A 9745-nucleotide genomic window follows, 5' to 3' on the forward strand; every position below is an offset into this window, starting at 1 on the left:
GACCATGGTTCTCTCTCTGCATCTCTCCTCCCACACCACATGGCCATTTGGTTGGACATTTTGCTCTGTTTCTAGACCAGATAATGTACTGATGCCGCAAAGACCCCCCACTGACTTGAAGGCAGCTAATTAAATCCCTTCTCATCCAAGCAGCTGCATCTCCTTGTCCCTGGTGCAGAATACCTCCCATTGTTTGGGCTCTGTTTTCCCTGCCCTACTGCAAGTGTTTTGTTAACACTGGGAATGTCCCAGGCATGGTACCAGGAAGTTCCAAGGGCCAGTTCAAACAGCCATGTGGCCAGGAGCCAGCATTGCGTGGCTGCAGCTCACAGAACCCCAGAATGATCTTGCAGTTGAAGGAAGCTCCTAAGTCTTCCCTTTTATGGTTAATGACAGTTTTGGAGGGATTTGGCTGGGGGCTATGACATGGGGGAAAGGGTAAGAGTCTCATCCACTTGACCTCGACCCTGACCCAAGTCAGGCTCCCATTCTGCTGCTGTTTTGGAAAAGTAAATGACCTCAAGAGTTCTTATAATGGAATTCCCACATCATGTCTAGTTTGGCCTTCCAGGGGAGTTCTTTCACATGTTACTTTAGTAGCATAGAGTTGTCTCACTGTGGCTCTTTTTTCCCCCCCCCCTTTCACCCCAAAGCCCGAGGCCAGACTAACCAAACTCACCTGCATTCTGTTTGTTCTGTACCTACAGTTTTCAAGGAGGATCTTCTCTGCTGGACACGATCCTTACTCACTCACTCATCACACACATCTGCCCTGTCTGCAGGAGGCCCAGAACATCACAAAGCATGACGCTGGCAGGTGTGGAAACAATGCTATCCTTTTTGCTTTATAAATAGCCCCTGGTACTTCTACTGGCTAGCAGTGGCGGATCTCCCCAGCCCTGAGCCCTGGGGTAAAGTTCTGCAGTGGCGCCCCCCGTGGGATGTCGCCACCCCCCTATGCGCAAATCTGCCCCTCCCACTTACCTGGAGCTCATGGAGCCTCGCGAAACACCAGGACATGTTGAGGATGACTCTCTGAGGTTCCCTGACACTTTAAACTGTGCTTCCAGAAAACCAGAAGCAGTTTCCGACCTCGTTGGGAGCCTCAGAGAAGCTTCCGCAGGGTCCTAAAGGCACGTGAGGCTTCACATCCAGGGCATTTGCCCCATAGAATGAATGGGAGGTCTGCCACTGAAAGAGAGCACAACTGGCATGGCAACCAGCTGGTCCCAGCCTTTGGGGCACACACTAAGGCCTCTGGCTCTTTTGTCCAAACACGGATCACAAGGAAGCTGCTTGCACAGAAAGAAGCTTCTCGTGCTTGCGGTGCCTAGTACTGAGCATAGTGCCAAGAACATGGGAATAAAGGCTAGGAAGGCCAGGCTTTTCCCCCCATCCAATTAGTATCAGCTGTGCTCTGTGGAAGCAGGGAGCTGTTTTGGACAGCACAAGTTCCCGAGGTCCACCATGTCCAGTCCTCCTCACCCCACAGTTGATGTGCCATTCCAATGACCTAACTTTCAAAACGAATGTCAGACTAGGGACCTCCTCACTTTGAGGGTCTTGAGGATCACTCTCGGATCTCATTTTCTCTGTCGGGATCTGAACCAGGCTGAGGACAGGAGCAAAAGGAGCACTTAGCTGGAGTCCCCTAAAAAGTCCTACATGTTCTTCTGCCTGGGAGAATTTTCAGAAATGATGGGTAACATTATTGAAATTCCAGTCTCTCCCAAGGGGTCTGGGTAGAATCTAATGCAGTATCTTAGACAGACTATAATGCAGTGTCTTCTGAGAATAGAATATGGCATCTAGCTATCCCACAATTGCCAGCCATGGAGTGGCCAGGGGCCACTGAACGTGGGAAGAATGAGCCACATGTCACTTCTTGAAACAGGCAGCAAGAGCAAGAGACGGCTGTTGCCTTTCTGCCCTGCCTGGGAGCTTTCGGAAACATCCGGCTGGCCGCTGTGGGAAGCGTGGTGCTGGACTAGGTGGACCTTTGGTCTGATCCAGCACCATCTCCATATTTTACTTTCAGATGAGGACAGCTGTGGGAATGTGGGTAGGTCCTCTGGTAGGGTTCTGTGTCTGAGAGACGTCAGTCTTTAATAAGGTCAGTAGCCTCTTTCTTGTCGGAGTTTTAACTTTCCTTGGTAATTTTTTTTTCTACAGCTTACAAAGAAAAAATGAAGGAGCTCCCCCTAGTGTCTCTCTTCTGCTCCTGCTTCCTCTCTGACCCTTTAAACAAACCATCTTATAAATATGAAGGTAGGTGAGCAGCCAACCAACTCATGAGCTCCCAGACCTTTGTGGGTTTGGGGTGGCTGCTGCTGCTGGTGATTCAGTCCTACTTATTCATCTCCTTCTGTCTGGGACTGTTTTCAGAAATGATGGATAACACCCTGCTTGAAATTCCATCATCTGCCAAGGGCTGTAGGTAGACTATAATGCAATATATCATACAGGATAATATATTGTGTCTAGCTGACATGCATTATGCATGATTATACTCCATTCAACACCATGCAGATGCACTCACATCATCCAGGCATCGCAGCAGATACCACATTGTCATTCAGGCTGATGCTACTCTATGGTCAAAATGGCATCTGGTGATTAATGCTACTGAACATTCACTTCATCTTTGGCCTTCAATAGATTTAAGGATGAAGTCCTATTCTCACATTAAGAAGAAGAAAGCTCAAGGTGCAGAGAAGATAATTTATTGTCTTAATATGTATAATATCACTTTTTATCAGAGGTGACTCTTATTTGGATTAGGCCTCAGTGACCCTTAGTGATAGCAAGACTAGATTACTGTAATGTGCTGTACTTGGGGCTGCCCTTGAAGATTGTTTAGAAATTGCTGTTAGTGGAGAACACAACTGCCACTGAGGTTGCAGGGGCTTGTTGGTTCAACTCAGCCAGGCTGCTGCTCCAAAGGATACACTGGCTGCCTGTATGTTTCTGGGCACAATTCAAGGTGCTGGTTTTCACCTTTAAGGCCCTTTATAGCTTAAGCCAGGGTATTTGAGGGACCACCTTCTTCCATATAATCCAACCCAGGGGTGCTCAAACCCCAACCCTGGGGCTGCTTGCGGCCCTCGAGGACTCCCAATGAGACCCTCAAGGAGTCCCCAGTCTCCAGTGAGCCTCTGGCCCTCCGGAGATTTGTTGGAGCCTGCACTGGCCTGACGCAACTGCTCGCAGCGTGAGGGCGACTGTTTGATTTCTCGTGTGAGCTGTGGGATGAGGGCTCCCTCCACTGCTTGCTGTTTCACGTCTGTGATGCAGTAGTGGCAGCAAAGGAAAGGCCAACCTTGCTTTGTACAAGGCCTTTTATAGGCCTTGAACTATTGCAAGACCATTCATTCATACAAGTTCATCTTTAATATATTCATTTATGTAAACTTATGTAAATTTATTCAAATTTTAAATGTAAATTAATTCTTCCCCCCCCCCCCCGGCCCCTGACACAGTGTCAGAGAAATGATGTGGCCCTCCTGCCGAAAACTTTGGGCACTCCTGATCCAACCCATCCCTTGCAGTCATTTTAGAGGGCTCTTTTTGCTGGGTCACCATTGATGCAAGAAATAAGGCCTTCTCAGTGGTGGCACCTTGACTATGGAATTCTCTCCCTTGGAATTGAGACAGTTTCCTCCTTGGAGGTCTTCCGGCTGTGCCTTAAGACATTCTTTGTCTTGAATGGCTGTGACTGGGCTTTTGGACATGATCTGATTGGTGATCCAACTGGTACTAGCTATTCACTGTTCCATGTGTGGTTTTATTGTTTTTATTTATTGTTGTTTATCGTTCAGTATTTTAACAGCTGTAAGCTATCTTGTGTGCTCTTACATGGAGAAAGGAGGGATAGAAATCCATTAAATGAAAAATTCAGTTAAGAGTGCAAGCGCCTTTCTGGATCAGACCAAAGATCCATTTCGTCCAGTATCCTGGCTCCATCATAGTCTAACCAGATGATCCGGCAGGGGCGTATCTTAGGTGTGGCAACACAGGGCAGGTGACCTGGGCAGCGAGCAGTAGCAGCAGTGCCCCACATTCATGGCAGAAGACAGTTCTGGTCTGTTCTTGAAAGAACTTCACAAAGCATGGGACTCATTTGTGGAATTCACTGCTGTGGGGAGGCCACTAAGGCCACAATCCTACCCAACTTTCCAGCACTGATATAAGGGCAATGCAACTTTGAGGTAAGAGAACAAACATTGCCTTACCTTGAGGAGGCCTCCATGACTGCCCCCCCAACTGCAGGTTGCAGCACATACCCCACTGGCACAGCTATCACAGTGCTGGAAAGTTGGTTAGGATTGTGCCCTATCCTAGGTAGCTTTAATGGGGATTTGTCTAATCCCTACAGGAGGAGAGAGCTAAGGGCCCATTTCTGCTGGATCGAATTTGAAACTCAAATGATATTGCCACATGTCTGCAGAATATTCAACCATAAAAACTGGTTCCACTGAGTTATTCATTTCTTATGTGTAATGGGAGGTTCTGCCCATCACTGCTTGAATTACTTCCTGACATGATATTCCATTCAGTTCTTCCCCCCCCCCTTCTCTTCCAGTAGACACTGTAGACCTTACCTGGTGCATCATTTCTGACATGGAGGTGATTGAGCTCAACAAGCGGACCTCAGGTCAGTCCTTTGAGGTGATCCTCAAGCCGCCCTCCTTTGATGGAATCCCTGAATTCAATGCTTCTCTACCCCGACGACGCGACCCCTCACTAGAGGAGATCCAGAAGAAGCTGGAAGCTGCTGAGGAGCGACGCAAGGTGAGAACTGGATCAACACCCAGTAGCACCTAAATACAGCAGAGATTTCAAACATATACTTTGGTCACACAAGTGGATTGGGGTGGGCTCTGCTGTCCCCTCCTTTCTGTTTCAGGAAAAGGATGTGTGGTTCTGCTGTCACATTAAATCAGGTAACCCTCCCAGCATTATAATTATTGGGTGCTGTAATTCATGATAAGAATCAAGAGATCACGGCTATCAGTCATGGCATCTTTTCTAACAATCTGAAGTGTATGCTGGATGTAAAAGATAACGTTCCTAACCAACTGTTGTAGCCAAGATCACAAAAGTACAACTGCATGGAAAACAACAGCCTAGCACAGGGGTGTCAAACATAAGGTACACGGGGTGTATACAGCCCCCAGAAGCTCTTTATTCAGCCCTTGATCTCTCCCAGCACTGGTATCACCATCAGCTGCTCTCAGTTACTGAGCAGTGTTGAGGTGTCACTTCTGAAAGGGCAGCCTGCCTTGATCTCTCCCATATCTTGTAAATGCATTCAAAATTTGCGTATTTTCTGTCATTTGCAGCCAATGAGTTCCTAAGTAAGAAAAAAGTGTTTTTCTGGTCATCACCTGCTTAATGACATCACTTCCAGCCCTTAGCAGGCATCTTGAATGCTCTTTGGCCTGCTGTAGGAAAGGAGTTGGATACCCCTGGCTTAGCACAATAACTGAACTGTCCCTCTGTGAAACAGTTCTGCGTTGGTTTCATTTCCCCAGGCACACATTTGGCCAGCTACCCTTGGCAGGGAGGCTTTTCCTAGTGTAGGTCTAGGATACAGACCTGCCCATTCTTAAGTTATAAAAGCAGACATCTTCCAGCTGTTCCCCGACATGCAAGATATGTTTTCTAAAAAATTAACAAATGTTCTCAGAGAACCAGTGAAAGGCAGTGCATGCACCTTTACACATGTGGGTAAACAGTGCGTAATACAGAAACTGTTGTACTCTGAGGATGGAATTCTGTACACACATACTAAAGACATTAGTCCTGAGTAAACATGCATAGGACTGGACCATGCATCACTCCCATTTAAATCCTAGAATGTTGTTGGAAGCTATCTTGGAGGTCATCTAGTCTAACTCCCTGCTCGCTGCAGGCAACTATAGTAGTGGAATTTATTGTCCTTTTTGTGTGTCTTAAGATGGATAATCAATAGCACCAACATAATGAAATATGACATGATATGGTTATGATTTATTTCTGTCCCCTTATTGTATGTCAGATATTACAACTTTTTAAGTTTGTTCCCCAGCAGTGTGTGGGAGGTGGGTAGAAAGGAAGGAACCTCAAAAAAGGTGGTTGTAGATAAATTTCAAGCAGGAGCAGACTCAGTACTGCTAGCAAGCCTTTCTGAATCAAGAAGATGCCCTGTATTGATCTAAGGAGGTACCTATAATGTATAGGTCTGTGTGGCTTGCCTGCATGTGAATTATTGATCAGCCATTAAGAGGCTCTCTCGTTCATTGTTGTCCCTACCCGACCTTGGCAGACAGACATGAATGGACCATATACAACCACAGTGGGAGGATGTGGGAGATGAATGAATTCCGTTCTCAAGCTCAGTTTTCTTTTTGTCAGATATCCAGAGCCACCACTAACCCTTTGTTCTTTCACCTGCATGGAAAGCAATAGCGTTCCTATTTGGAAATAGGTTTTGGCTGCAATCCTATGTGCACTTTTCCCAGGAGTAAGCCTGTGAACATGGCAGTTACACCACCCCAGTTGGGGAAGATCTGGATTATGCTGTAAGACATCAGGAAACTATTGCTGGGCTTGTTTGCCCAAATTCCATAATAAAATAGGCAATATTCCCTTTGTGCCCAAGTGCTTTCATTCGTAATTGTGAAACTTTTATGGCTCTGTAAGCCCAACTTGATTATGCAGCCTGACCCCCTGTGAAAGGTGTGTAGCAGTACTAGTCCCTGATCACTATCTAGATAAGAGAGGGACACTTGCAGGTGCAGAAATAGCACATCCCTGCTTTACTAGACAATGATGCAACATATGAACAACATATTCCTTTCTGTATAATCTCAACTGGTGAGAACTGTTTCGCATTCATAGAATCAGCGAATTCTGAGTTGGAAGGGGCCTTCAAGGCCAGCTCCCTGCTTGAAGCAGTAAAATTCTCTCCAGAGCAGCATTTCTCAACATTTATCTCCCACCATATCACTTCACATGGTCCACCTATTGGAAATGTGGTTGGCAACCTTCAGTCTCGAAAGACTATGGTATAAGCCTACAGCACCCGGTATTCCCAGGCGGTCTCCCATCCAAGTACTAACTAGGCCTGACCCTGCTTAGCTTCCAAGATCAGATGAGATTGGGCATGTGCAGGCTAAGAGTTGCTATTGGAAGTACCACCAGAAATAACTGGCGGCAATGTCATCGCCAGTTGTCTCTGGATTGGTAGGCCAGACGCAACATGACAAACACCAGTAAAAGGCTCAAGGCAGGTGAAAAGGCTTTTCTGAGCATGCAAAAAGTACACACTGGAACTCTGCCCACTGAGCAGAGCCTCCTCCTGCTGTTTGTCATGTTGCATTGCTGGTCCTTCTGTTAGGCAGCAGAGTCGGGGGGTCCCCACATGTACCACTAGACACCACCTCAAGTACCACTGCTGGTATGAGTATCTTTTGGCACATCTCCATAAGGTGCCTGTCAAGCATCTGCTTGAAGAACAGCAAGTAAGAACCTACCAGTTCCCTCAGTCACTGGTTCCATTGTTGAACTGCTCTTACTGTAAAGAAATTCTTCCCTCCTGCAGTATAAACCCATTAGATCTAATGCTTCACCTTGGGGCAGCAGAGAACAAATCTTTGCCCTCTTCCTTGTGCCAGCCCTCCAGGTATTTAAAGAGTGCTATCATGTCCCTCTTCAGCCTTCTCTTCTCTAGGCTAAGAATATCAAGTGTTAAGGTTCTGTACCATACCCCAGGGTGTGCAGACTATAGGCCAGAACGGAGGATCCTTTCCCAAATCTATGTCTATAGAAAGGCTGCTGTAATCAGTGAAAGAAAAAGCATAAATTTACTTACAATATTAAAACCAAAGTAGAAGAGTAAAATTAAAAACCTAGCTCCTCAAACAGACTTACTCCATAAGATGACCAAAAAATAATGGAGCTCTGTCCCACTCGACTCCAAAACTCTTTTATAGCCTCACCATCTAGCCAAACCAGCCAACCCTCTTCAATAATCAAATCAAGTTTCCCCAGCTGGTACAAGGGTGGTTACAGCCCAAGCAAGACAAAGTCAAACTGAGACCTTAAAGGGGCCAGTATGTAACACCGAATTCGTACCAGAGTCTCTCCACTAACCCCTGCCTTCAGCATAGCCTGCTCCTCTCCCAGATGTTTCTGCTTCTTGATGAACTGATGATGAATGTCTCACTCAAAGCCCCTAAGACACAACTGCACAAAACAATTAACACAAACTAATCCCAAAGCAGTGACTTTGGCAGCAAACCTAACCTCACTTTCCTGGGAGTAAGTCCCAATGAACACAGTAGGACTTACTTCTGAGTAGACCTGATTAGGATTGTGCCCTTTGTTGAGTTCTTATCTCACTATGCAGTAGACTGGAGGTGGAACAAAGGTGTAAAAAAATCCAAGATGGTAGCTGTGCAATGCAGGGCTTTGATGAATTTGGAGTTTCAATGGGTTGAGACTACAATAGCTGGCCTAAGACATAGTTCCACTACATAGTTTCCTCTTCATCTCTGATAACACAGGCCAATATACATTTTGCTTTCTTAAATGTTACACCAATTCCTGGGTATATTTGGGGTGCCGATTCAAAAAATGGCATCCGTTTTACCTTATCACGTCTAGTTTTGGAGATATGGCATAGCCTCTTTAGTGAATGGTTCAAGCAGCTTCCTCATGAAGCTGCTTGAACCATTCACTAATGAGGCTGTACTATATCTCCAAAACTAGATGTGATAGGGAAAAACGGATGCCATTTTTTGAATTGGCACCCCAAATTCATATCAAGCCACCACAAAGTTTGGGAAAAACGTTTCTGACCCTCAAGTTTGTAGGTCTGTGTAACCAGTTTTCTCCCTGATCTTTCTTTTTGGGTTCAGTACCAAGAAGCAGAGCTCCTGAAGCACTTGGCGGGGAAACGAGAGCACGAACGGGAGGTCATCCAGAAAGCCATCGAGGAAAACAACAATTTCATCAAGACAGCCAAGGAGAGGCTGATGCAGAAAATGGAGTCCAACAAGGAGAACAGGGAGGCACATTTAGCTGCCATGTTGGAACGCCTTCAGGAGAAGGTGAGTGGTCGACTGTGATAAAGAGAGGGTTGGGGGAATAGAGGCCAGACTAAAGCAGAGAGATATGATAGGCTAGAATGGATGGAGGAGGATGAATAGTAGTAGAAAAAGAAAAGGGATGTTAGGGTGCCCTCACATGAATTACAGAGGCATCCTATAACCCAACCATGACCAGGGTTCAATTGTTTGGTTTTGAATCGGGGCAGTTAAACAACCTGAAACTGGTTTAACTGTGGACATGCCCTTAGGAGGTGTCCTCTCTTTCCTCTTCCTTCACAGGACAAACATGCTGAGGAGGTCAGGAAGAACAAAGAGCTAAAGGAAGAGGCCTCAAGGTAAAGAGGCCCCTGGGCATGAAACAGTTTGGACTGACAGCTCCAGGGACAGGTGGCGGCAGTCACGGTGGCAGCTGCCTCAGCACAAAGTGTTGACTGATGAATTGGGATCGTCCTCTGCTTTCGTTGTTTGTGACTGTAAAGAATTGATTGGTGAAGCCATCTTGTGTGTTTCAGGGAGGGAGGGGGACATAAGGGGAAGAGGAAGCTGGGAGGAAGAATTGTGCTATGTGAGGGAGGGAAGGGGATGGGGTGGATGGACACACCCCAATGGTGGGCCCGGTTTCTGTCATTTTTCCACGCTGGTTCTGTCCA

At 46.4% G+C, this 9745-nt stretch overlaps 1 protein-coding gene and 1 pseudogene across 2 annotated transcripts; one reads left to right on the top strand and one right to left on the bottom strand.

The window, feature by feature from the left end:
• The first annotated feature begins 804 nt into the window (after positions 1-804).
• On the top strand, positions 805-9434 carry STMN4 (stathmin 4). 2 transcript variants are annotated; one of them, XM_066611985.1, is made up of 5 exons: positions 805-817; positions 2173-2268; positions 4583-4791; positions 8904-9095; positions 9375-9434. In XM_066611985.1, exons 1-5 carry the CDS (start codon positions 805-807, stop codon positions 9432-9434), a joined length of 570 nt encoding a protein of 189 aa, XP_066468082.1. The 2 variants fall into 2 exon arrangements, with proteins under 2 accessions (XP_066468082.1, XP_066468083.1); XM_066611986.1 differs by having other exon boundaries at positions 4586-4791.
• Positions 7055-7174, bottom strand: LOC136638141 (5S ribosomal RNA; annotated as a pseudogene).
• Positions 9435-9745: the final 311 nt, after the last annotated feature.

Source organism: Tiliqua scincoides, chromosome 1 (genome assembly GCF_035046505.1).
Source record: "Tiliqua scincoides isolate rTilSci1 chromosome 1, rTilSci1.hap2, whole genome shotgun sequence".
NCBI classification, from domain to species: domain Eukaryota; kingdom Metazoa; phylum Chordata; class Lepidosauria; order Squamata; family Scincidae; genus Tiliqua; species Tiliqua scincoides.

Bases quoted from the DNA above. Each gene is read 5' to 3' on its own strand.
- STMN4 (XM_066611985.1), top strand. The intron at 4,792-8,903 runs GTGAGAACTGGA...TTTTGGGTTCAG, and splicing joins CTGCTGAGGAGCGACGCAAG to TACCAAGAAGCAGAGCTCCT. The intron at 9,096-9,374 runs GTGAGTGGTCGA...CTTCCTTCACAG, and splicing joins TGGAACGCCTTCAGGAGAAG to GACAAACATGCTGAGGAGGT.